At 48.9% G+C, this 26,392-nt stretch overlaps 1 protein-coding gene across 7 annotated transcripts in view; it reads left to right on the forward strand.

The window, feature by feature from the left end:
- TBKBP1 (TBK1 binding protein 1) overlaps window positions 1-26,392 on the forward strand; it is a 202,105-nt gene that overhangs the window by 78,427 nt on the left and 97,286 nt on the right. For 6 of the 7 annotated variants that reach the window (XM_029574259.1, XM_029574262.1, XM_029574261.1 and 3 more), the window contains exons 3-4: window positions 21,618-21,740; window positions 23,097-23,256. In XM_029574259.1, coding sequence (XP_029430119.1) covers window positions 21,618-21,740; window positions 23,097-23,256 — 283 coding nt within the window. The remainder of the gene's footprint in view (window positions 1-21,617; window positions 21,741-23,096; window positions 23,257-26,392) is intronic. The other variant, XM_029574260.1, reaches the window with a different exon arrangement.

The raw sequence follows: 26,392 nt of genomic DNA on the forward strand, positions 1-26,392 counted from the left end.
AGGAGGCTCACCTCTTGTTTGCATGGGCCGAGCTTCATCTGGAAGGAATCGCAACCTCTCACGTGGCAGGCGTGGACAACATGCAGGCAGACTTCCTCAGCCATCAGCAGCTGGACCCCGGGGAATGGGAGCTGTCCCGGGAGGCTTGGAATCACATTTGTGCCAGATGGGGAGCCCCCCAGCTGGACCTCATGGCAACCCGCCTCAACTTACAGACGGATCGGTCCTTCAGCCGAAAGAAGGAAGTCGTGGCAGTGGGAATCGATGCCCTAGTTTGCAAGTGGCCAACCGGAATCCTCCTGTATGTCATCCTGCCTTGGCCGCTGATTGGACGAGTCCTGCGGCGCACAGAAGCTCATCCCGGTCCAGTAATCCTGGTGGCCCCAGAGTGGCCACGGCAGCCGTGGTTTGCGGTTCTGGTCCATCTAGCAACCATAGGTCCATTGGCTCATCTTCCGGACCTCTTACGTCAAGGTCCCATCTTTTCGGATCAGGAGGATCGCTTCTCTCTCGCGGCCTGGCTTTTGAGAGACAGAGGTTACGAATGAAGGGATATTTGGAACAGGTGATTTCCACCCTACTGCAGGCCAGGCAGCCCTTGACTTCTATGGCTTACGTCCAGGTGTGGAAGTTGTTTGAAGCCTGGTGTGATCAACAAGGTTTAGTGCCATTGTCTGTGTCCATTCCTCAGGTTTTGTCTTTTCTGCAGCAGGGGTCGTAAAAAGGCTTGCCTTATAACTCCCTGCGGGTTCAGGTTTTGGCCCTAGGCTGTCTCCGAGGTCGGATAGGCAACAGACCCCTGGCCAGCCACCTGGATATAGCCCATTTTCTGAAAAGGGTAAAGCATCTTCGTCCTCCGATTCGTAAGACGTGCCCGGAGTGGAATCTCAACCTAGTCCTACGGGCGCTCTGTGATTCTCCACCCCCACCCCCCCTTTGAGCCTCTGGGGCACGTCTCTCTGAAGGACCTCACCTTGAAGGCGGTGTTTTTGGTGGCCATTTGCTCCGCTAGGTGTATTTCAGAATTGCAGACCCTGTCCTGTAGGGATCCCTTCCTGCGCATTTCGGCGGATAGGGTGTCCCTGTGTACAGTGCCCTCCTTTTTGCCAAAAGTGGTGTCTGTCTTCCATGTTAATCAGACCGTGGAGTTGCCTGATTTTCCTGAATGGTCTCATGACTTGGCTTCGGGGCGAGATCTGCATCTTCTCAATGATCGCCGGATTCTCCTTAGTTATTTGAAGGTCACTAACTCCTTTCGGAAGTCGAACCACCTTTTTGTTTTATTTGGGGGCCCGAAGAAGGGTGAGAAGGCATCCAAGGCCTCCTTGGCTCGCTGGCTGAAGGAAATGATTTGCTTTGGCTTAGATCGGCAAGGGGCGATCTGTTCCAGCCGGATTGAAAGCTCACTCGACGAGGGCGCAAGCGGCTTCTTGGGCGGAGGGTCAGTTGTCGCCTGAAGAGATTTGTAGGGCCGCAGTCTGGTCCTCCCTGCATACCTTTACAAGACTTTACCGTTTGGATGTCAGGGCTCCGGACCAAGTGCTTTTTTGAGAAAGTGTTCAGCGAGTGGGTCTTTCGGGTTCCTGCCCAGTGTAATGTGGCTTTGCTACATCCCACTGGTCTGGACTGATCTGGGTATGTACAAGAAAGGAAAATTGGTTCTTACCTGCTAATCTTTTGTTCCTGTAATACCACAGATCAGTCCAGGGATCCACCCGGCTGCTACTGCCGAAAGACTGATTTCCCTGGACTAAAGCCGCTGTACATGGGAAGTCTATCAGAATGCATTTATGCCAGTTTGGTGATAGGAACCGTGGTTCGGACCTGGGGTTTTCAGGTTCGAGGCCTTTTTTGTTTTGGCCCTTGAGGGTATTTCTTTCATGTTCGCCCTATTTTAGGGAGTTAAATGATTTTTTATCTGTTTCTTGGCTTGGATATGGATAAATACTGAGGAGCTGCAGGTGGCACACTTGGATATAGCAGTGCCTCAGAGTTTGTTCTCTGCCTCCATCTGCTGGTGGGCGTGCATAACCCACTGATCTGGACTGATCTGTGGTATTACAGGAACGAAAATTAGCAGGTAAGAACCAATTTTCCTATACCATATCTACTGGTTCACCTTTGTCCACGTTTATTCACCCCTTCAAAAAAAAATGTAGGAGATTTGTGAGACAGGACTTCCCTTTGGTAAATCCATGTTGGCTGTGTCCCATCAAACCATGTCTATCTAAATGTTTTGTGACTTTATTCTTTATAACAGTTTCCACGATTTTTCCTGACACTGAAGTCAGGCTCACCGGTCTATAGTTTTCCGGATCACTCCTGGATCCCTTTTTAAATATAGGGGTTACATTGGCCATCTTCCAATCTTCAGAACATTGGATGATTTTAATGATAGTTTACAATTTTTTTGATCGGGTGGATTGGGTTTTTCTTTTTGAAACATTAAACTATTATGGGTTCCATGGGTCTTTTATATCTTTTTTAAAGACTCTTTATAATTGCCCCCAGGCTAACATTTGGGTTAATGGGGAATTATCTCAAGATTTTACTCTAGCTTGTGGTACCAGGCAAGGATGCCCCTTATCTCCCCCACTATTTGTTCTTTCTCTGGACCCATTATTACGTGTATTGGAGGAGAATCCAAGCATAGAGGGGATAAAGATGGGACCAGTGATGTTCAAAGTTGCAGCATTTGCAGACGACCTTTTACTGCATCTGACGACAACTATCAAATCACTTCCGGTTGCTCTTGAGGTAATTGCAGAGTATGGGCTTTATGCTGGATTACGCCTGAACTTAGATAAGTCAGAGGCTATGGTGATAGGGTTGGCAAACTCTATTCCATGGAATGGGGAATTTCCTTTGAAGTGGGCAGGTGATCGCATTAAATATTTGGGGATTTGGGTACCTAAGTCACTTGCTCACTTGTATGAAATGAATGTATCCACTTTGCAACAAAAAACAGAACTCTCTCTATATGCATGGCTTCCACTTCCACTTCCTCTCATTGGACGTATTCATTTACTCAAAATGACAATTCTACCATGCTGGCTATACGTGCTTGGTGTTCTCCCTCTCCTTCTTACACAAGCCACTGTAGCTAGATATCAGAGAGTAGTAACAAAATTCATATGGGGAGGTAAAAGGCCGAGGATTAAATTATCAATATTGATGAAGCCATTACTAGGCACGCAATTTTTTTCTGATACTTCATTTGAAGTGCAATTACTTGCTCCCATATCGCCACGCTATGCTTTACATGTCCCTCATGCCTCTATTTCTAATATAATATACTCTGATTTGCTTTTAAGACCATTACGATGGACCTGGAGGTGGCTATTACAAAAGCTCTCCTTACCGGACAAGATATCACCATTCCTTCCATTCTGCGGTAATCCAGCATTTCCTGCAGGTTCAGACTCTTCACATTCCGCCTCTGGGATAGATCTCAACTATATTGTATTGGGCAATTGATCCATTTGGATGGAACATTACTTACCTTCTCGGAAATACAGTCTTCTTATGGCCTAGCAGCTACAGACTATTTCCAACATCTCCAGGCCAGACATTATTTGCATTCTCTGGGCTCTCCCACCTTTTTGGATGCTAAATGGCAATTACTAAAGACATGGTTTGACTTGGACAACCCCCAGAAAAGATCTATTTCTTATTTATATAAACAGTTGGAAGATATACATAATAGATGGTTTTTAGAAGAGGTTCAGATCAAATGGAGGGGAGAACTTAGATATCCAATTCCGGTTACATCGTTAAAGACTGCCTTCATTATGACAAAGAAAATTACAAGCAACTCAATACTTCGAGAAACCAGATACAAAATCATCTACAGAATGTACATTTCTCAACATCAAGCGTTCAGAGCTGGGTTTTCTGTGTCCGACTTGTGTCTTAAATGCAATAAGGTTGAGGCGCATTTAGGTCATGCCCTCTGGTGCTGTCCTGTAATTCAAGTTTTCTGGAAAAAAAATTTCCGATCTACTAGTGATGTTGTGGGCTTTAAAATCCCATTTTCACCACTGGTGGCTCTTTTTGGTATTTTTCCAAGGTCCTTCAGGGGGAAAAAAAGTCAAGCACTCTGGATTACTAAAGTTTACTTGCTAGCTTGTAAAACTATACTGGTTGCCTGGAGGAAATCAGAAAGTCCTTCCCTTATATAGTGGCGTTCGTCTATTATCGATCTACTTACTTTGGAAACAGCCAGTAATCATCTGCCAAGCCAAACCAGGAGATCTATAAATGCAATCTGGCTTCCATTTATACAAACTTTGCCACATGACTCGCAAAGTCTCTTTCTTAATCGAATTGATGTTTGATATTTAGATTTCATGGTGTTTTTATATAAACATATATTTTGATGGAATAATGGGACTGCAAGATTTCCCTTTGGTGCAAAAGGGTTGGGGGAGGGGGGAAAGTGGCCTCAAATAGGGGTAGTGGATTAGAAAGAATGACCATAACAGGTTTCTAATTGTATACATTATGGGGCGGATTTTCAGAGCCCTGCTCGTGTAAATCCGCCCAAAACCGGGCGGATTTACGCGAGCAGGGCCCTGCGCGCCGGGAAGCCTATTTTACATAGGCCTCCCGGCGCGCGCAAGTCCCGGGGTTCTCCGAGGGGGGCGTGTCGGGGGCAGGCCCGGTTGTCGCGGCGTTTCGGGGGCGTGTCTGCAGCGTTTTGGGGGCGGGTACGGGGGCGTGGCTGCGGTCCGGGGGCGTGGCCGCGCCCTCCGTACCCGCCCCCAGGTCGCGGCCCCGGCGCGCAGGAGGCCCGCTGGCGCGCGGGGATTTACGCCTCCCTCTGGGAGGCGTAAATCCCCCAACAAAGGTAAGGGGGGGGTGTAGACAGGGCGGGGCGGGTGGGTTAGGTAGAGGAAGGGAGGGGAAGGTGAGGGGAGGGTGTTAGAGGATTCCCTCCGAGGCCGCTCCGATTTCGGAGCGGCCTCGGAGGGAACGGGGGTAGGCTGCGCGGCTCGGCACGCGCCGGCTATACAAAATGATAGCCTTGCGCGCGCCGATCCAGGTTTTTTAGTAGATATGCGCGGCTCCGCGCGTATCTACTAAAATCCAGCGTACTTTTGTTTGCGCCTGGAGCGCAAACAAAAGTAGGCTATTCGCGCGCCTTTTAAAATCCGCCCCTATATGTTATACTTTAATGATATCCATTGTTATATTTATAAACAATAAAAAGTAGATTTACCATAAAATTTCTGAAATTTCATTTTTTAGTTCCTTCAGAACTCTGGGGTGTATACCATCCAGTCCAGGTGATTTACTACTCTTCAGTTTGTCAGTCAGGCCTACCACATCTTCCAAGTTCACCGAGATTTGGTTCAGTCGATCAGAATCATCACCCATGAAAACCTTCTCCGGAACGGGTATCTCTCCAACATCCTCTTCAGTAAACACTAAAGTTTAGTTAGCTCCTCATGAACACACCTACTTCCAATCTTATTTGTGTTTGGTTTTATGTGGTTCTGCTTCAGGCCCTTCCACAGGAAACATCGAACAAGCAAGTTTGCTTTTTCCTCAGCCTCTACATGTTCCTCCCCTTCACCTTTGAGCCTCACAATACCACTTTTGCACTTCGTTCTATCACTAATATCTTTAAAAAAAAAAAAAAAAAAGTTTTGTCCCGTTCCGCCCCCCCCCCCGTTTTACCATGTTTGCTATTTTATCTATTTGAATTTTTGCATTCCTAACTACTTTCCCAGCTTTTCTTAATTTTTACAGTTATTGTCACCTGTCTTCCTCTTTCTGTGATCTCTTGTAATTTATAAATGCTGTCCTTTTCTCCCTTACCTTTTCAGCTGCTACTTTAGAAAACCTTAACGGCCTCTCTTTCCTGTATTTACTTTCCTAACAAAAAGATTAGTTGCCCTTATGGTATCTTCTTTTCCCTGTACGTACCCAGATCGGTCCAGACTCCTGGGTTTTGCCTCCCTGCCAGCAGATGGAGACAGAGAGGGTTTCATTGACACTGTACATAACCCCGTGTGCCACCTGCAGCCCCTCAGTATTTCTCTATCTCCAGCCCCTCAGTATTTCTCTATCTCCAGCAGAGGGTAGATGGTGCAAAACCTGCAGTTCTGCAGTCAGAAGACTGTTTTGGATTTGAGCCTTCCTTCCAGGGGGTTTTTGGGTCCTTGTGGGTCCTTCCCTGTCTGGTCAAGGTAGACGAGCTGGGGGTTGGTGACCCTTTTGTGCACACGGTCCTTCAATCCGTGTGGTGTAAATCTTGTGGTCCAGATCCCTCCCCTTCACAAGGCTGCTGAGGCAGCTACAGGCTCAGGGCATCTGTTTTCTTTTAGTCTGTCCCTTTTTTAATCTTGCTGATTTTCTTTTTTTCTGCTAGCAGCTTTGTGTTCCATTCTAGGGAGTAGTTATTGTAAGTTTGGTAAAGTTTTGAAGAGGAAAAAAAAAGTTTTGAAGAGGGGAAAAAAAAAGGTCTGGCTTTTTTTCTGATCTGCTATGTGGCCTGTGCTCCTGTAACCTGAATTTGTGTACCAGAGGAAAGTATTGGTTTCTATGTATATTTATTTGTTCTCAGAAAGTTTTAAAAAAAAAAAAAAGAGAGAGAACAAGGAACTAGGTAAAGGAATCTGCAGCAACGAGTTTCCAGGCGGGGAAGCTATCTTAGCAGCTTTGGGAGCTTAGCGATGGAGTTTTTCAGTGCTTCTCTACCTGCAGAGACCAGATGTTGGCTCCGTGGCATTGAGGGACTGTTCCCCCTTCTTGCTTTGAGGGTTCTGGTGGTGGTGTGGGGAGGAACAGCGTGTGTGTGCAGCAAAAACATTCAAGGGTCTGTGTCAAGCATGGCAGCACCGGTAGAACAAGCTTCACGGATGACTGGGTCTAGCACTGAGACTTTCCCCATCAGCGCAGAAACGATGGCCATTTTCGATTCCCTAACAGTGTCAGCGGTAGAGGCAGGGGAATCCCCTCCTCAACTATCACCGGCAGTTCTTTGTCCTGCAGAGGTACAGAGAGGCACTTGCACTGAGGAGGAGTAGAGGTCTTCTTCCGGTTTTAATTTGCTTATGCGCAAAGCATGTTTAGCGAGATGCTAGCTCTTGGCCCCAGTCTCCATGGATTCTTGGCCATTCAAGAGGCCTGAGCTATTGAGAAGCTCTTCAGGCCAATGATTTCGGTGCCGGATGTTAACCAGATCCAGGCCTAAATGCGCAGGCAGGCTTTACTTAGCCATGTGGTAGGCCACTGCAGTGGTTCGTTCCTCGCATGCGTAGGCATGTGTGTGCATTCTCACCACGTGGTGACTGCATGTGCTGAGACCTGTGCACATAAGGCCATGGCCTAGATTTGAGCGTATACGTCTGCAACCTAGACTTGAGCACATATTTGCGCAGGTACTTGTGCGTGTAAGGCTGCGACCTAGATTGGAGCGTGTTTTTGCGCGGTTCTTGTGCACATATGACCATGGTCTATACGAGTGCATATTTGTGCATGTACTTGTGCACGTACGACCACGATCTAGTCTTGATCGCGTATTTGCATACGCCCAGGTGGCATTGGTGTGTGCACAGGAGACAGTCTAGAGCTGAAGTTCAGGAGAGCTAGGCGCCAGGCACTTAGGTCCAAGCACCTTGCTATCTGTGAGGCTTGCTATCTGATAGCAATTCAGTCCTGATTCTCTCTGTGACAGTGCTGTTTAGATGCTTTTGCCTATGTTGGGACATCCCCTCGGCCTATGGTGTCTGTGGAGGGGGAATGGAGTGGGAGGTGAAGCAATGGTTAGTTCTCCGTTGTTGCTGAGGCAGAAGCTTCCTCGAGAGAGGTTGGAGAGAGCCTATGGACTCTGGTATAGATCCATCTTCCTCCTCTGGGTGAAATGTTTCCAGGGTCTGCAGACCTTTCTGCAGGGGTGCCCAGTGAAGACTAAGCAACCTACTATATAGGGATCATGTGCTTGGGCCTCCCATTTGTCAGTCACGATGGGAAAATGCTGCAGGGAAGCTGCCCCTGGTAATGTTCAAGGGGGTGTGGATAATGAGACATCGGAGGATTCTGATGGGGAATTGGCTTTCTCACTTCTAGAAGAGGGAGAAATTGCATATGATTGAGCATTGCTTTGGATTCTGCTCAGATTTTTCTTTTTTTCACAGAGATTTCTTGCTGAGTTTTTTTTTTGGCTCAGACCCTGAACACACTCTGCATGGCCCAAGTCTGTTGGCTCAAACCTTGAACACACTTAGTGTGACCGGAGGTCAATTTTGAATTCCCTGTACGTACTCTGATCAGTCCAGACTGCTGGGTTATGCCCCCCCTTCCAGCAGGTGGAGTCAGAGAACAAACTGAAAAAGGCACCCCCTGATTAACCCAGTGTGCCATCTGCAATCCTTCGGTATTTCTCTGACTCCAGCAGGTGGAAGACAGCATAACCTGCGGTCCTGGTCTTACTAAATTAATTCATAGTCCAGAGTGTTTTCTTTCTATACTTTGGTGGCCTAATGACTAGATCAACAGGATAGTGAGTATTAAAAAAAAAAAAAAAATAGAAAAACTTTTGCATATGGTACAGTTTGGGAGTTTAGATTCTCCTATTTAACTTGCAGTATACCTTTTCAATGCAGGCATAGCTGAGCCTTCTGGTCTTTCAGCTTATATTTCCTGGAGAATCAGTGGCAGCCTGGTGAATAGGGGAGATTTACCGGTGGGCCGGTCCCTCTCCCCTACAGAGAAGTTTCACTCCTCTGTGATTCAGGGACGTTTCCATTCCCCTGCTCGTTTAAAAAACAAAAAACGAGACAGCCTGCTTTATTTCCCGGGCCTCCAGAAGGGGTGGACTTCTACCCAGGCAGCTTATTTTTTTCATGGCGCTATCTGCCATGCCACGGGGAGTGCAGTGCTCGGCATGTGGAGAGTTGGCAGCACCTAAGGTAGATTCAGCCGTAGCGGCCGTTGACAAGCACAGTACCATTCCAGTGATGGGCGGCACGGCCCTCAAGGATCTGCAAGACAGGAAGCTTGAGATCCTTCTTTAAAAGAATTTTTGAAGTGTCAGCTCTCGGGGTTAGGGCGGCAGTCTGCAGTAGTTTCACGCAGAGAGCCACCCTTCGATGGATTCAGCAGCTGCTTACGGCACAGGAGCTACCCCTGGCAGAGGCGGAGCAGGCAGACCGCCTGGAAGCAGCCGTCTCTCTCTTATACGGCGGATGCTCTGTATGATCTCTTAAGGACCTCCTCCCGAGCAATGTCATCCACGGTGGCAGCGAGGAGATTACTTTGGCTGCGCCATTGGTCAGCAGATGCTTCCTCCAAGTCTCAGTTGGGATTCTTCCCTTTTAAAGGTAAGCTTTTATTTGGAGACGATTTGGGGGAGAATAAGGTATCCAAATTGCCGGAAGACAAGCCCAGGTCTATTCATCCTTACAATTCCTATAGGGGTCGTTGTCGGGGCCAGCGGTGTTTTCGCTCAGCTAGGGCCCTGTCCTTTCCTTCGCGGCAGGCTCCGTCGAGGTCGCAAGCTTGGGCACGTTCCTTTCGAGGCAGGCGGCCTCCCAGAGATGGAACTTCCCAAGGATTCTCCAACACCAAGGCGACACAATGAAGGTGTGCCAGCCCATTCCTCCGTTCCGGTGATAGGGGGCCGTCTCTCTCTTTTTCGAGAGGAATGGCTCAAGATCATGTTGGATCAATGGGTCTTAGACATTGTAAATCGAGGTTACGCTTTAGATTTTGCTCACCCACTGCGGGACCTTTTCTTGGTGTCTCCTTCCGGGTCTCGAGAGAAAAGGCAAGTGGTATTCCAGACCCTGGCTCGCTTGAAAGACCTGGGAGCGATCATTCCGGTCCCGCCGGGAGAGTGCTGGACCGGCAGATATTCCATTTACTTCGTAGTTCCCAAAAAAGAGGGCTCATTCCGTTCCATCCTGGACTTGAAGAAGGTCAACAGAGCTCTTCGGGTTCCCCGTTTTTCGCATGGAAAACTTGAGATCGGTCATTGCGGCCGTACACAAAGGCGAATATTTGGCCTCTTTGGATCTGACAGAGGCTTATCTGCACATAGGCATACAGGAGCATCATCAAAGGTTTCTCCGGTTCATGGTGCTAGGAGAACATTACCAGTTTCAAGCGCTACCGTTCGGTATGGCGACGGCGCCGCGCGTGTTCACCAAGGTCATGGTAATGGTAGCAGAGTCTCTGCGGAAGGAGGGGATTCTGGTTCATCCCTATTTGGACGACTGCTCATTCGGGCAAAGTCACAACACCTCTGTGAACAGGCCATTCAGTCGGTGTTACTGCGGCTTCAGTCACTCGGCTGGGTGGTCAACTTTCCCAAGAGCCAGCTGGTTCCGTTGCAAGAGTTGGAGTTTTCTAGGAGCCTAGGGGGTGGGCAAGGTTTGCCTTCCCGTGCAGAGAAAGGCCAAGCTGATGTCTCAGGTTCGGCGGCTGCTGGACCTCCCATTGCCCACCATTCGGGACTACTTACAAGTTCTTGGTTCTATGGCTTCTACTCTGGAGTTGGTCCCATGGGCTTTCGCTTATTTTGAGGCCTTTGCAGAGGGTGTTACTATCCTGCTGGGATACCAAGTCTGAGGAGTTTCACCTTTCATTGCCTCTCCTGGACCCAGCCAGAAGCAGTCTCCAGTGGTGGCTAGTACCGGACTTACAGCAGGGGATGGATTTGGAGAATCCACAGTGGCTGATTGTGACAACGGATGCCAGCCTTTCCGGTTGGGGGGCAGTTTGCCAGTCGCAAACTGCCCCCCGGTTCCAGAGTCAAAGTGGTCAATCGGTTGGAAACCAGAGCAGTTCGTCTGGCATTGCACAGCTTCCTTTCCCTGGTCCGCCATCAGTCGGTAAAGAACCTGTCAGACAATGCCACCACGGTGGCCTACATCAACTGGCAAGGAGGAACACGGAGTTGACTGGTGACCATCGAAGCGGACAAGCTTATGGTATGAGCGGAGCGCAATCTGCGTCGTCTGGTGGAGTCTCACATAGCCGGTGTCGACAACGTCCAAGCAGACTTTCTCAGTTGTCAGCAGCTAGACCCCGGGGAGTGGGAGCTAGCCAAGGAGGCGATGCAGCTCTTGATCCTGCGGCTGAAAAATCCATCTGCGGGTACGGTTTTTCAGCCGCAGAAGGGAGCACGGAGTACGCAGAAGGGAGTCCTTCCCTGGCCCAGCTACATGTTTCTTTGTGTTCCCTCCTTGGCCTCTGGTGGGCAAAGTGGTCCAACGGATAGAGTCACGCAGGGGACCGGTGGTTCTCGTAGCTCCAGAGTGGCCACGGAGACCGTGGTTCGTGGACCTAATCAACTTGGTGGTTGACGGCCCCTTGCGTCTCGGGCACCTTCCGAACCTTCTCTGTCAAGGTCCAGTATTTTTCGATCAGGTGGATCACTTCTGTCTAGCGGCTTGGCTTATGAGAGGCGACAGCTGAGGGAAAAAGGTTATCCTGAGGCTGTGATTTCTACTCTGATTCGCGCATGTAAGACTTCCACAATGCTTACCTATGTGCGAGTCTGGAAGGTTTTTGATTCATGGTGTAGCGGTTCCCAGGTGTCCCCGAGAAGGGCATCCGTAGTTCACGTTCTCGCGTTCTTACAAGAAGGCCTGAAGAAAGGTTTGGCGTATAGTTCGCTGCAGGTTCAAGTGGCGGCCTTAGGCTGCTTGCGCAGCAAGGTGGACGGTACTATCCTTGCGGGACATCCGGATGCGTCACGTTTTCTGAAAGGAGCCAAACATTTGAATCCTCCAGTACGACAGGTCTGCCCTTCGTGGAGTTTGAACTTGGTTCTGCGGGCACTATGCGACATGCACTTTGAGCCCCTTAAGCGGGCCACATTAAAGGATTTGACACTTAAGCGGTATTTCTCGTGGCTATTTGTTCGACGAGACGGATATCAGAGCTTCAGGCGTTGTCTTGCCGGGAGCCGTTCTTGCGGTTTTCAACCTCGGGAGTTTCGCTTCGGACGGTGCCGTCCTTCCTTCCAAAGGTGATGTCTGCTTTTCATTTGAATCAGTCGGTTGAGTTACCAGCTTTTTCAGATTTGGATTGTGATTCCCCTCAGGCTCAAGAGTTGCGAAAGTTGGACATTCGTCTGGTCCTTCTTAGAAAGTTGGATATGACTAATACTTTTCGGTTGTCAGACCATCTTTTTGTTCTATGGAGTGGCCCTATGAAAGGGCAGAATGCGTCCAAGACTACTATCGCCCGATGGTTAAAAGACGCCATTGCATCAGCGTATGTATGTAAGGTACCTGATGATCTTAAGGCTCATTCTATCAGATCTCAGGTGACGTCTTGGGCGAAGAGTCAAAATGTTTCTCCTCAGGAGATTTGCCAAGCGGTGACTTGGAAATCTGTGCACACCTTTGCTAGGCATTATCGCTTGGACGTCCGGGCTCCAGATACGGATTGTTTTGGTAGCTGAGTACTCCGAGCGGGACTTACCAGGTCCCACCCCAGTTAAGGCGGCTTGGGTACATTCCAGCAGTCTGGACTGATCCGGGTACATACAGGGAAAGGAAAATTGGTTCTTACCTGATAACTTTCGTTCCTGTAGTACCACGGATCAGTCCAGATGCCCGCCCAGGTTGTCCAGTCAGTCCGTTGGTTTTTTTCTTTCCATTTATTCCTATACAGGACATTGGACGATGATAAGCTCTAGCCTAGTCAGTGAGCAATGGAAGAATCTACACTTCTTGCGTGTACATAGTTCAACAAATTGGGCCAAATTGGTTATTAGTTTTCTTGGTCTAGTCATTGGCTGTTATATTGTTATCTTGGTTTTTTTCTTTCCGCTTGGATATTCTTTGTACTGAAGGATTGCAGATGGCACACTGGGCTATCAGGGGGTGCCTTTTTCAGTTTATTCTCTGACTGCACCTGCTGGAAGGGAGGCATAACCCAGCAGTCTGGACTGATCCGTGGTACTACAGGAATGAAAATTAGCAGGTAAGAACCAATTTTCCTTTAAGCATCCGGTTTCTTTTCCCCCCCTGTATCCAGTTCGAGATATTGGATTTAAAGAAGGTAAATGCAGCTCTCAAGGTTCCCCATTTCCACATGGAAACACTGAGGTCCAATTCTGAGGACCGTCATAGTTGAAGGTACTCAAGGGAGATATGCCTTGATAGAGGCATATCTGCACATAGCCATCAGGCCGGAGCACTAGTGATTCGTGAGGTTCATAGTCCTAAGGGAACATTTTCGGTTTAAAGCCCTTCCCTTCAGCTGGCAACGGCTCCACGTGCCTTCACCAAGGTGTGATGGTGGTGGGGGCAGCCGCATTGCAAAAGGAGGGTGTGTTGGTGTATCTGTTTCTGGATGACTGGCTTATTCATGCAAAATCAAATGACCTCTGTCGACACTCAGTACAAAAGGTACCGATGCGCTTGAAGTCTCTAGGATGTATGGTGAACCTAGCAACAAGCCATTTAGTCCTCTTACAAACTGGAGTATTTGGAAGCTTAGTTTAACACACTAGTGGGGAGAATATTTCTCACGGAGAGAGATTGCTGAAATTGCAGAGTCAGATTAGGCTTCTGCTAGAGCTTTCGGTGCCCAGGGTCTGGGACTATTTAGTGGATGGGTTTCTATGGCATCGATATTGGAATTAATGCATTGGGCATTCACACATATGCGGCCTCTGCAAGGGGCTCTTCTCCCGCTGGGGTGGCCTCATGGCCTAACAATCGGTTAGAGACGAGCAGTGCATTTCGCATTACTTGCCTGTCTGCCAAGGTTACACAGCCTTTTAGTATGGATCCTATCAGACACTGCAACAATGGTGGACTACATCAACTGTCAAAGCAGAACCAAGAATCAGGCAGCGGCTCGAGAGACTCAAGAGTTTATTCTCTGGGCAGAACAGCACTTGGAGCAGCTGGCAGTGTTTCACATTGCCGATGTGAACTACGTTCAAGTGTATTTTATCAGTCTGAGAGAGACCCCGTGAAATGAGTGCTTTCAGAGGAAGCAATGTGTCTCATTCATGGAAGATGAGGATATCCCGACCAAAGAGAATACCAAGGAATCATGGTTTTACTACTGCTGAATAGAACACAGTACAAAGGAATCAGAGCTCTGGTGCTGCCATGGACTTAAGGGATTCTTCTTTGTCTTCCCTCCCGTGGCCTCTTGTGAACAAAAGTCCTGTCTCCCTCGCTCTTGGGGTTCCTAGGGGGGCTTGGCCCCTTAATTTGCTCAGCCTAGGTTCCCTTCCCGGTGACCTTCTTGTGGGGCGATATTGGTGGTACCAGTCACTCCCCCTCAGCCTGCTGCCTTGCCCCGGGATGTCCATTCCGGGTGCACTTTCAGGGAAGCGCATTCCCCTGTATCTCTGTAAAAAAAAAAAAAAAAAAAAAAAGGGGGGGGGAAGCAGTTTCAGCAGACAAACTTTGTACTTTGCTGTGCAAGTTTAAAAAAAGAAAAAAGGCAGCAAGGCTTTTGATGTGTAGGAGGGAGTGGGGTTCGATCTCCTGCTCCTCTCCTCTGGGACTCCCCTATCAGCTGTTTTCTTTGTTTCCCTTGCGGCTGTGTTAATTTCCTCATGCTGCGTTCAAATTTGTGCTTGGCCTGTGCAGAGCCGGCCTCCCGGCTCTCCAGAGATGGGGTGTGCTCCCGATGCCTCCCGGGTGGGGAGGGCCCCTCCGCGGTGACGCAGGTCACTCGAGCCCAAGGTCAGGTTCCCCGACACATAGCCAGGCCGTTCCCAACCCGACAAACCGTGGGAACGGCAGCCATTTTGGATATTTCACCCGATGCAGCTTCTGATTCTCCAGGGGCAGAGGAGCTGGATTTGCTGATTTTAACCCCCGATCTGAGCCCAGTGCGCTCTTGGGGGGATGCCACACACACACACCCCCGCAGAAAAATCGTCCCAGGCCCGTTTTACTTCAGATTTTGTACTCCTTCTGTACAAATCATATCTAGCTAGCCTGCAGGAGGAGGAGGACTCTCCCGGATGCCCTCGCCGTCTCCAGCCGCGGTTTCAGATCCGCAAGGCCCTGTCCGGGAGCAGGTAGTCCCGGGAGTCCCCTCTCCCTGTGGACCCCCCGTGGACCCTCTGGATGAAATTGATGGGGAGGCCTTGGCTCAGGCCCCCTGGCTCGAGGGCGCTTATTTCAGCGCGAGGAGCTGGAACCTCTCATTCACTTTGTTCTCCAGGAATTGGGAATTGATGCTCCGCCGGATGATTCTGTGGCAGCGGCGATACCACCAAACGCGGACCCGGTCCTGGCGGGACTTAAGGCGCTCCCGTGTACATTTCCATTCCATCCTATGCATAGACTGCTTCTCCTACGGGAATGGGAAGCCCCTGAGACGGGTCTCCGGGTCGGGAGGGCTATGGATAAGCTCTACCCGCTTCCCGAGGATTGCCTGGACATGCTAAAGATTCCAAAGGGTTGACTCTTCGGTTACCGCGGTAACTAAGCATACCACTATCCCAGTTGTGGGCGCCATAGCGTTGCGGGATGTTCAGGTCCGCAAGCTTGAATTTTATTTGAAGTGGATCTTTGAGGTCCTAGCTCTGGGGGTCTGGGCAACAATCTGTAGCAGTATCATGCAGCGGGCAAGCCTTAGGTGGATGCAACAATTACTCAGCACCCAGGACCTCCCGTCTGCAGAGGCACAGAGCAGGTGGAACGCTTGGAGGGTGCCATTGCATATGGCGCGGATGTCCTATATGACTTGCTTCGAGTCCAGGCTAAGGCTATGGTTTCCGCAGTTTCGGCCAGACGCCTCCTCAGGCTGCGCAACTGGTCCGCGGACTCTTCGTCGAAGGCAAGTTACTTTTTGGTGAGGACCTGGAACAGCTTATTAAATCTTTGGGCGAGAACAAGGTCCATAAGCTGCCGGAGGACCGCCCCACACAGTCTAAGTCTTTCTTTCCGACTTGTACCCGCTTCAGGAGGCAATGCCGGTACGGCAACAGGGCACAAGGTTCCTATCCCAGAGGCGGAGCTTCCAGGTCCCAGTCGTGGTCTCATTCCTTTCGGGGCCGTCGCGGCTTCCGAGATGGCAGCCAACAACACTCGGCCACCAAGTCCGCTCCCCAGTGAGATCCGGCCGGTCCATTCCTTTGTACGAAACTTAGATGGGCGTCTTTCTCTGTTTTGCGAGGAGTGGGCCAAAATCACATCCAATCAGTGGGTTCTCGAGGTGATAGAACACGGTTACGTGTTAGAGTTTGCCCGGGACCTACCGGATCTTTCTCGTTTCCCCTTGCGGCCCATCAAAGAGGCCTGTGGTCTGTCAAACCCTGGACAGGCTCCAGGAACTGGGGGCGATTACTCCAGTGCCATTGCAGGAACTGTAGACTATCCTAAAACACCTGTACTATATATGCTACCTAAAGTGCACAAGTCGTCGTTCCCAAGAAGGACAATACCTTCCGTCCAATCCTGGATCTCAAGCGAGTCATCCGGGCCCTCAGGGTCCCTCATTTCAGAATGGAGACCCTGAGGGCAGTGATAGCAGCGGTCTGCCCCGGCGAATTTCTAGCCTCCCTCAACCTGACGGAGGCTTACCTCCACATACCAATTCTACGAGAGCATCAAAAATTTCTTCGATTCCATATCCTGGGCCAGCACTTCCAGTTCAGGGCTCTTCCCTTCGGCCTTGCCACTGCTCCCTGCACCTTTACCAAAATCATGGTAGTTGTGGCAGCTGCACTCCGCCAGGACGGAATCTTAGACCACCCTTATCTGGATGACTGGCTTGTGAGGGCCAAGTTCTCCGCCTTGTGCGCTTACGCAGTTGACAGGGTACTAGCTCTCCTCACTTCGCTCGGATGGATAATCAACTTCTCCAAAAGCAATCTCCAGCCCTCTGAGGTTCTGGAATTCCTGGGAGCTCGCTTCGACACTCGGGTCGGGAAAGTTTTTCTCCCAGACTCGCGAGCACTCAAGCTGATCGATCAAGTGAACAGCTTTGTTTCCCTGCCACTTCCCATGGCCTGGGATTATCTGCAGGTTCTGGAGACCATGGCTTCCACTATCGACCTGGACGCCTGGGCAGTTGCGCATATGCGTCCATTACAGAAAGCGTTGTTACCCGCTGGCAACCGGTGACAGAGCAGTTCCAGGAGTCCCTGCCTCTTTCCGACTCTACCATTGCCGACATACAATGGTGGCTCTCGCCGGCGCATCTCCTCAAGGGGATGCCTCTTCTGACTCCCTCGTGGGTCATAGACACGAAGGACGCCAGCCTGTCCGGGTGGGGGGCGGTCTGTCAATCACAAACGACTCAGGGGTACTGGTCCCCACTCCAGTCCCGTTGGCACATCAATCGCCTGGAGGCCCGGGCAGTGCGCCTGGCGCTCAAGTTTTTTCTCTCCCTGATCCGCCGCAAGGCGGTTCGAGTTTTGTCGGACAATTCCACCACGGTGGCTTTCATCAATCGACGGGGGGGTACTCAAAGTTATCTGATGGTGCTGGAAGCCAGCAAGCTCTTTTACTGGGCGGAGAGGCACTTGGATCGTCTAGCTGCCTCCCACATAGCAGGCAAGGAGAATGTTCAAGCCGACTTCCTCAGCAGTCAACATCTCAATCCCGGCGAGTGGGAGTTGTCAGACGCAGCGATGGAACTGATTGTTCGCAGGTGGGGTCCCCCTCACCTGGATCTCATGGTGACGTTGGACAACGCCAAGGCTTCCCGGTTCTTCAGCCGTTGGAGGGAGCATTGCTCGGAGGGAGTAGATGTGTTGGCTCTTCCTTGGCCTCCCGATGTCTTCCTCTGTGTTTCCGCCGTGGCTGTTTGTAGGGAAGATTCTCCGGAGAATAGAGCTGCATCGCAGTCCGGTCATTCTCGTGGCCCTGCAGGCCGTGGTTCGCGGATCTGGTAAATCTGGCGACGGACGGTCCTCTTCGCCTTGGCCATCTCCCCCGTCTTCTTCGGCAGGATCCTGTATTTTTCAACCAGGCAGATCGCTTCTGTCTAGCGGCATGGTGTTTGAACGGTGAAGGTTGAGGCGAAAAGGTTATAAGGAGGAGGTTATTTCCACTCTGCTTAAGGCTCATAAGCAGTCTACGTCTTTGTCCTATGTCCATGTCTGGAAGGTTTTTGAGAGCATCCTCGCGGAGTGGGGTGTTTCGACGCGTTCGCCTTCGGTCTCACCTTCCTGCAGCGGAGACTATCCAAGGGTCTTTCTGTCAGCTTGTTGCGGGTACAAGTTTCGGCTCTATGTTCCCTCCTGGGCACCATCAAGGGTCGGGCGGTGGCCTCTCATCCGGACGTTGTCAGTTTCCTCAGGGGTGCTAAGCACCTGAAAACGCCCGTCCAGCCCACTTGTCCCTCGTGGAGTCTAAATTTGGTGCTTCGGGCTCTTTGCTCGGCCCCCTTCGAACCTCTCCATCGGGCTACTCTCAAGGACTTGACACTCAAGACTGTCTTCTTGGTTGCCATTTGCTCCACCAGGAGGGTGCGGAGCTTCAAGCTCTGTCTTGCAGAGAACCTTTCCTACGGTTTTCGGATTCAGGCATCTCTCTCAAAACAGTACCTTCTTTCTTGTTGATGGTTGTTTCCTCCTTTCATGTAAATCAGTCAGTGGAGCTCCCCGCGTTTTCTTCTGAGGATATCGTGGGGTCCGGGGGCGGTGAACTTCGCCATCTGGATGTTAAACGCGGCTTGGTGCCGTTACCTTGCTGTTACCAATGACATCCGGGTCTCAGATCATCTCTTTGTCCTGTGGAGTAGTCCAAATAGGGGCAAACAAGCTTCTAAGGCTACGATCGCTCGGTGGTTGAAGGAGGTGATTTCTTCGGCCTACATCTGCAAGGGCCGGGCAGTTCCTGAAGGCTTGAAAGCTCATTCCTTACGTTCTCAGGCTACTTCTTGGGTGGAGAGTCAGATGGTCTCTCCACAGGAAATATGCAGGGCTGCTACGTGGAAGTCCCTGCATACCTTTGCTAGTCATTATCGCCTTGACGTACAGGCACCAGTCTTTTGGTTCCTTTGGTCGTCAGGTGCTTCGAGTGGGACTGGCTCGGTCCCACCCTCTGTAGGGAAGCTTTGGTACATCCCATGGTCTGGACTGATCCGGGTACGTACAGGGAAAGGAAAATTGGTTCTTACCTGTAAATTTCCGTTCTGTAGTACCACGGATCAGTCCAGACGCTCTCCCGTATTCTGTCTGCTCGAATTTTTTTCCTGTTTTCTCCTTATTATAGGAGTAATTTGTGTCTCTGCATGGCTCTCATGGAATTTCATTACAGGCACCGGAAGCATCTTTTATGATGATCTGGGGTAGTCATGCAAGAGCGTTTTAGTAACACAGTTCATTCACTTGTTCTATTCTGATTGTTTACACTAAATTACTAGTTATTCTGTTACTTGCTTGACCTTATGCCTTTTTCTGCTTTGACACTGGTTATACTGAAGGGCTGCAGGGTAGGCTCTGTCCTGATATAGGATACCCTTTCAGTTTTGGTCTGTCTCCATCTGCTGGACAGGAGGCTCAACCCATGGTCTGGACTGATCCGTGGTACTACCGGAACGAAAATTAACAGGTAAGAACTAATTTTCCTTTGTAGATCGATTCACTTCTTTGTACTGTGGAGTGGTCCAGAGAAGGGAAATAAGTTGTCTAAGGCTACAATTGTGCGGTGGCTGAAGGAAGCGATCAAGTCGACTTACATTTCTAAAGGGTGCCCACTGCCGGGGGTTTAGGGGCGCACTTGACGCATTCTCAGGTGACTTCCTACACTGAGTCACATCAGGTGTCTCTGCATGAAATTTGCTGGGTGGCTACTGGGAAGTCGTTGCCCACTTTTTCTAGGCATTATCGCTTGGATGTCAGGACTCCGGCTTCCATGTGCTTTAGTGAGATTGTTCTATGAACGGAACTCTCCACATCCCACCCGAGTTAAGGGGAGCTTAGGTACATCCCAGGAGTCTGGACTGATCTGGGTGCATACAGGGAAAGGAAAATTGGCGCTTACTTGCTAATTTTTGTTCCTGTAGTACCACAGATCAGTCCAGAGACCCGCCCATTTACTGGGGGGGGGAGAATCCGCCACTCATACTGTTGCTTTGTATATAGTGCAGAGTTGTTGGAGGTTTCAATGCTGATCGCTTATGTTAAATTTGGGAAACAAGTTTTCCATTGTCTTTTTGGGCAACTTCACCTTCTTCCGGCTCGTTGGAGGGGAGGGAATTTGCTTAGATGGTTGTTTGTCATCTTTGCTTGGGTACAGATCAATACTAAGGGACAGTAGGTGGCACACTGGATTATGTACAGTATCATTGAAACTTTCTGTCTCCATCTGCTGGTAGGGAGGCAAAACCCAGGAGTCTGGACTGATCTGTGGTGATACAGGAATGAAAATTAGCAAGTAAGAACCAATTTTCCTTTAGTTTTGCCAACTGCCCTTCTACTTCCCTAGATTTTCCCATCCAGCTAATGAGTGCTTGAGGTACTCCCTATTTTGAGAGAGTTAGTTTTCCTGAAGTCTAGGACCCTTGCCTTAGAATAAACTTCATTAGTGTATGTAAACCAGCAAGATATGTTTTCATGATTGCCGGTATATAAAAACTCTAAATAAATAAAATAAATAAATAATGGCAGTTCAAACTTGTACTGTGATTTAGGTCCCTCCCGACGCAGTCAGCCAAAACACGGTTCATGTTGGGGGACTGTGCAAGTGTGTTTGAACAAATTATCATGTGATACTTCCTCAGAATTCAATAAAATTCTTATTTGAGCTGCTATAAGCTTGGACATTTCAGCTTTGATCGCTCTTTATATTCATTGGTCTGTATATTACAACAGTATAAATAAATGTTCCGGTCCCTCTTTCCAGATTAAATCACAGTGCCGCCTCCTTCCCTCGTAAGCCCAACAATGCTGCTGCTTTAATGCTGTACTTTTATATATAATGCCATGCCTCCTTCCTAGCCAAGTATAACTATATCCCAGTCATGGTTTCCCACATCCCAGGTCTCCATGATAGCCATTACATTTAGATCTGGGACTTTATTCCCCATACTGTGAGCGTCAGTGTAGATAGCTTTCCAAATATTGCCTTTTTTTCCCATTTCTATATGAGTATTGGCTTTGTTTTACTGTATCGTGTGCGGATATGTTTAGTTGTTGCTGTTTGATTGCATTTTCCGTGTTTTGCTACCCACTGAGATTTGTAGATCAGTGGGATAGAAATTTTATAAATAAATATATATATATATATATACTGTTTTACTTATTTTAGGGTTTTGTTCACCCATGCCCAGTGATTCTAGTTTAAAGCCCTCCTCAGTAGGTTTGACATTCTGTATTGACCTCTTCCAATGATATGAAAGGTCCCTCACTTACATAAGCATATATGATTTGTAATACTGAGTCAGGCCAAAGGTCCACCAAGCTTAGTATCCTGTTTCCAACAGTGACCAAGCCAGGTCACAACTACCTGGCAGGACCCCAAGGGGGTAGATAGATTCCAAACTGCTTATCCCAGGGATTCTGCAACTCCATCTTAATAATGGTTTATGGATTTTTCCTCCAGGAATTTATCCAAACATTTTTTTTAAACCCAGCTGCACTGAGCTTTCACCACATTCTCTGGCAACAAATTCCAGAACTTAATTATGCATTGAGTAACAAAATATTTTCTCTTATTTTATTCTAGTATTCCGTTTTTGGTGAGTTTGTAGATGACTGGAACATTAAAGGCTATGACACCAAAGAATACTCTTTGCTTAAAATGGAGAAAGCAAGTTTGCAGCAGCAGTTTAACCAGTACCATGATGAGGTGAGGAGCTATGGTGAAAGATCATAGACTGACCTCAGTTTGATAACAAAAGTGTTGCTTTTCACCTCTTGGAGAGAGTTAATCTTTTCTATTCTCTGAAATTCATGGATGATTTATTTTTAAACTGAGAAACCATTACACAGTAAAGTTCGCGGGAGAGCGGGCGAGCGCCCACTCTCCCGGCACAGGCCAGTGTCCTGTGCACGCGATTCAGTAAACTAAAATATTTAAATTATGGCCGGCGGTAAAAAGAGGCGCTAGGGACACTAGCGCATCCCTAGCGCCTCTTTTTGGACAGGAGCGGCGGCTGTCAGCGAGTTTGACAGCCGACGCTCAATTTTGCCGGCGTCGGTTCTCGAGCCCGCTGACAGCCACGGGTTCGGAAACCGGACGCCGGCAAAATTGAGCGTCCGGTTTTCAAGCCACAGGCTGATTTCAAATTTTATTTATTTTTACTTTTTTGAACTTTCGGGCCCTCCGACTTAATATCGCCATGATATTAAGTCGGAGGGTGCACAGAAAAGCAGTTTTTACTGCTTTTCTGTGCACTTTCCAGGTGCCGGCAGAAATTAGCGTCTACCTTTGGGTAGGCGCTAATTTCTGAAAGTAAAAGTGCGGCTTGGCTGCACATTTTGCTTTCTGAATCACGCGGGAATACCTAATAGGGCCATCAACATGCATTTGCATGTTGTGAGCTCTATTAGGTTCGGGTGGGTTGGATGCGCGTTTTTGACGCGCTATTACCCCTTACTGTATCGCACTGTACTGTATCTGCCTGTAAGATAGTTAAAAAATGCAGATAGCTGTTGCCAAGCTGCTTTTATCAACTCCCTGTGCCCCTTTCAGCACCTTACCTAAGCCCTGGGACTGCACATTTTCCTGCACTGAGTGATCAGCTTACATGCCATGCTAACCCTGTGGCCCAGCAGGTGGTGATACTACTTTCTGAAAGGCATGGGCTCTACTGTAGAACTTGGGATGGACAGTAAATGTCCCAAGTCATCCTGCCTAGAGCTCAGCCTGACAGGATTGGTCATGTCGGAGGTTTCCTCCCATGAGTCAGAATCTGTGCAACCTCATAGACACAAGGGTGGAGAGAGAGAACAGTCGCTGGATAAAATGATTTAGCCTGACCAGAAGATCCTTGTGGAGTTGAGTGAGATGGTGAGAGTTTCTGCTCTTACATAGAGTCACTGGGGAAAGTGACTTAGTTATGTGTGTGTTTCTGAGAGTAGAGAGTGGCTCAGGATTTATGTCTGTGAGAGCTGGGAGTAGCAGAGGATCGGTATGTCTGTAGGAGAGGATTTCTCTGCCTCTTGACAGCACTAACCTTCCTTTCTTCCTTGCTTCTGTCAGAGAGACATGTTGGACAGTCCCATGAATCGTATCCGGAGCGTGGAACAGCAGATAAGGCAGCAAGAAAGCAACTCCTTCCAGAAACAGCAAAATAAGGAGCTTCAGTTCCTGTCTGTACGTGCAAGTCCTGGACAGAGACATGGTGAGCTGTGCCAGAGAGGTGAGGAAGGGTCCCAAAATCTTCAGCCCCCCCCCCCCCCCATGAATTACATAAGGATGGGTTTCACGGCTGGAAATGATTGCCAAGAGTATTTAATATTTAACTATGCTGAGCAAGAAAAGCTCAGATGCAATGTCATGCGGGATCTAGATCCCTTACCCAGACTGTGCTCCCAGCCAGCAGGGAGAGGGAATCCTAGGCCTCACTCAGCACTGATTATAATTAGGATGCATGCCTGCTACATTCACAAGGGAACCCCAGTCTGTGGCCCCTGCTCAAGCACTGACACTGGGATGGCAGGACTAGACAGAAAGGAGTTAAAACTGGGTGGTGGGGGGAGGTACTGGGCATTTGGAAAGAGAGGCTTATGGCACCATAGTCTCAGAAGATGCTCCCTCCTCGAATACTAGTGCCCTGCACCCCCACAGCAGCTGCACTTTTATTAGATGGGATTCCTGCTGTCCATGAAATTGCTGTCTTCTGGTATTCCAGATCCCAGGTCTCCCTTCTGAATGCCACTGGAGTATTGACATCTGCGCTATAGTGTAACAACTGGCTCATCTGGAAGGACACTGAGATTCCTTATGAAAATCTGGCTAATTATCTGAAGATCAGAGATTAGGTTATCCAAGATCAGAAAGAGGGCTTTTTGTTGTACAGCTCCCTATCTCTGGAACTAGTAGAATGTAAGGAGTTATGTTCTATTCGAGATTTTGGCTTTTTTTAAGCAGAGCCTTAAGACATTATTTATTTATTTATTTATTTATTTAAAACTTTTTATATACTGACATTCCCTTTACGTACCGGATCAGTCCAGACTCCTGGGTTTTGCCTCGGCACCAGCAGATGGAGACAGAGCAAGATTTGACAGGCTCTGCCATAAGTACCAGGATGCCACCCACAGTCTGTCAGTATAACTCTGGCTCCAGCAGATGGCCGGGTGCTTAACCCACAGTCTCCACTGATCTAAATTAGTTATAGGTGTTAGGAAAGGGATTCCTTGGTTTAGCTAGGGTTGTTCTTTCTTTTCCTTCTTCCTTTAAGTTTAAAAAAAAAAAAAAGAGACAGGTTTTCTGGTCAGATCGGGTCTGAGCCTCCCAGGGGGTTGCCAGGTCCCGAGTGGACCATCCCCCCTGGTTGTTAGGCCTCTTGAGGCTTGGGGGTTGAGGACCCTGCAGGTTAGTGCCGGCCCAACCGGGGTGATACCGGGGAGCCCGGCTCACTCACCCCAGCCAGACCACTTCAGCACTCGCCGGGGGACAGCGTCATTTCCCTGTACATACCAGGATCAGTCCAGACTGCTGGGTTATGCCTCCCTTCCAGCAGATGGAGTCAGAGAAAAGCTGAAAGCACCCCCTAGATATACTGGTGTGCCACCTGCGATCCTTCAGTATATCTCTGACTCCAGCAGATTGAGAGGCATAACCTGCGGTCCTGATCTTTTCTAAATTTGAGTTTGGTTATTCAGGTTTGACATTTGGCTGACCTTTGACTAGACCAATTTATTTTATTTTAAGGTTGTTAGATCAGTGGTTAGGTTCACTTTCTTTTACGGACGCTGGGCGAGTTTTTGATTCCTGGCAGGCTTGGCAGGGCAGTGCCCTAATGCCTAGTTCCCGGAGATAGGGATCCCTTGGTGACCAGGGGGAGTATTCACCGGTGGACCGGTCACACTCCCCCTGTATGTATATTCCAGGGGTGTTTTTCATCTCTGAAGGGGGCTCAAATAACTCAAGGAAACTCAAGGAAGCGTCCCTCGCATATGCTACAGTTTGGAAGGTATATTTGACTCCTGGTGCAGTAGGTTAAAGCTGTTGCCACAGAAGGCCTCATTGGGGCATATTCTCGCGTTTTTGCAAGACTGGTTGAAGAAGGGCTTAGCTTACAGTTCGCTTTGTGTGCAGGTAGCGGCCCTGGGCTATCTGAGGGGAAGGATTGATGGTTATTCTCTTGCCTGCCACCCGGATGTTCCTCATTTTTTACACGGGGTTAGGAATTTGCTTCCCCCTGTTAGGGCTTCACGTCCATCCTGGAGCTTGAATTTGGCTCTCGGTGGTCTCTGCGTTCCTCCTTTTGAACCTATCAAGAGGGCCACTTTGAAAGATTTAACTCTCAAGGCAGTATTTCTAATGGCTATTTCTTCAGCGCATTGCGTTTCGGAGCTTCAGGCATTGTCGTGCAGGGAGCCGTTTTTGCGTATATCTGAGTCCGGGGTATCCCTACGCACGATGCCTTCCTTCTTGCCTAAGGTAGTTTCAGCCTTCCACGTTAATCAAGCGGTGGAATTACCTGCCTTCTCTGAGGAGGAGATTCGCTCTTCTCAAGGTCGGAATCTGAGGCGTTTAGATGTCCAGTGGGCACTTCTGAGGTGCTCGGAGGTGACTAATGATTTTCGACGGTCGGATCATCTTTTTGTTTTGTGGTATGGACCCAAAAAGGGTCTTCAGGCTTCCAAGACTACGGTCGCCCGCTGGTTGAAAAGCGCGATTGCTTCTGCTTACATTGGGTGCGGCCGGTCTGTACCGGATGGGCTTAAGGCTCACTCCCTTCGTTCTCAGCCAGCATCATGGGCTGAAAGTCAGTTTGTGTCTCCCCAGGAGATTTGCAGGGCGGCCACTTAGAAGTCCTTGCACACATTCGCTCAACATTATCGGTTGGATGTCCATGATCCGTTGGTGGATTCCTTTGGAAGCACTGTGATTTGAGCGGGACTCTCTGGGTCCCACCCCATTTAAGGCGGCTCAGGTACATCCCAGCAGTCTGGACTGATCCTGGTATGTACAGGGAAAGGAAAATTAGTTTCTTACCTGATGATTTTCGTTCCTGTAGTACCTAGGATCAGTCCAGACGCCCGCCCAAGTCTGTTTTCTAATAGAGTCCGCTCATATTTCTTTCTGTTCCTTTGTCTCCTTACAGTTCATGCAGTTGCAGAATATCGGAATACGTGTTGATGCGTTGTTTCAGGCAAATTTTACAGGGTTTTCTCTTTTCATATAGGGAGACAGGTTTGTTGATGATTTTAGAGCACTATATCTACTACTCAACCAATGACTACTATATCTAGTCATTGGTTGAGTTCAAAGAATTAATATTCAGCAGGAGTGGATGTTTTTATGATTCATTCTGCTTTGATATT

This window comes from Rhinatrema bivittatum, chromosome 12, assembly GCF_901001135.1.
Source record: "Rhinatrema bivittatum chromosome 12, aRhiBiv1.1, whole genome shotgun sequence".
NCBI lineage: Eukaryota > Metazoa > Chordata > Amphibia > Gymnophiona > Rhinatrematidae > Rhinatrema > Rhinatrema bivittatum.